Source organism: Arachis ipaensis, chromosome B04 (genome assembly GCF_000816755.2).
Source record: "Arachis ipaensis cultivar K30076 chromosome B04, Araip1.1, whole genome shotgun sequence".
Lineage (NCBI taxonomy): Eukaryota > Viridiplantae > Streptophyta > Magnoliopsida > Fabales > Fabaceae > Arachis > Arachis ipaensis.
In genome coordinates, this window is record NC_029788.2 from 130,257,449 (window position 1) to 130,258,542 (window position 1,094).

The following is a 1,094-nucleotide window of genomic DNA, read 5'->3' on the forward strand; positions in this document are numbered from 1 at the left end:
ATAATAATAATGATGTTGTTGTTTTAATATCTCTCTTTAAAGAAAAAACATATTCACAAATCATAATCATCATGTGAAAAATAGATGTATTACTGCATCATACAACCCATTGGTTGCTGTATTACCGAGAGTAGTGTTCAATATAAACGTGAACCTATATAAACATTTTTCATTTTTGCTAATTGTGTAGTGCCAACTAAGCAAATCGGTCTATAAGGCGATTTGAAACGAATAATTTAAATAAAAAGCAGTTCTTAAAACAGAAAAAAGAATCAATTTGAAGTTTCAAATTTGCATGTGACTTCAATAACTTAATGTCTAAGTTACACTAAAGATATACAAATCAATATAAGATTTAAAATTGTGACAAAGATAGAAACTATGAAGCATGAAGTCTTTCCATAATATAGATGTTGGAAAAACCATGTAACCTATTTCACATGTGGAAACATCCTTGTAGAGAAGAAATAAGTTTCAAACTTTCAAGTTTCAACTACTATTAAACATATTGTAAAACCAAAATCATGTAACATTTGTGTAATAGTCCTAAAATTATGCATCTTTGGTGAGGATGTACAATAAAGGAGAAGGAAATAAAATGTTCATTAAGTGCTTTTAAGTAGAGTAACCTTATTACTCTATATTAGCCAATTGACAGTAATATTGCCAAGCCATATGAACAATGGGAACTGAGCCAAGGCAATGAAGAGCAAGAGATAGTGGTGTTTGCTCGAATGATAACTCCTGACCTCTGCGAAGAGGACTCTTTTCATGGTTTTCACCAAGAATATTCCCATGCATAAGCAGGTCCAGAGCATCAAAAAGTAGTACGCGTAACTCGATAAGATTCTTCCAGCCACAGCCAAAGACATACCTGTGAAGGTATAACCGGCGTACGCTACGATGTCCAACAGAGGTGCTTCTCCACCACCCAATGTAAGCAATATCATTTTAAGCAGTGATGCTTGCATAAACCAACCAAGCAAACCCTTGATGAATAACCAGTTCAAAGCCTCAGGACTAAACCTGGCCAAGATTAGAGTGGTTTTAACAAACAATACAGACTAGAGAGTAGAAACCACGTGCGGACAGAA

General features: G+C 34.2%; 1 protein-coding gene across 1 annotated transcript in view; it reads right to left on the reverse strand.

Moving 5' to 3' along the window:
- Positions 350-1,094, reverse strand: part of LOC107635514 (protein YIF1B-B) — a 3,293-nt gene continuing 2,548 nt past the window's right edge. The window contains exon 5 of the mRNA XM_016338998.2: positions 350-1,026. Coding sequence (XP_016194484.1) covers positions 639-1,026 — 388 coding nt within the window. The 3' untranslated portion in view covers positions 350-638. The remainder of the gene's footprint in view (positions 1,027-1,094) is intronic.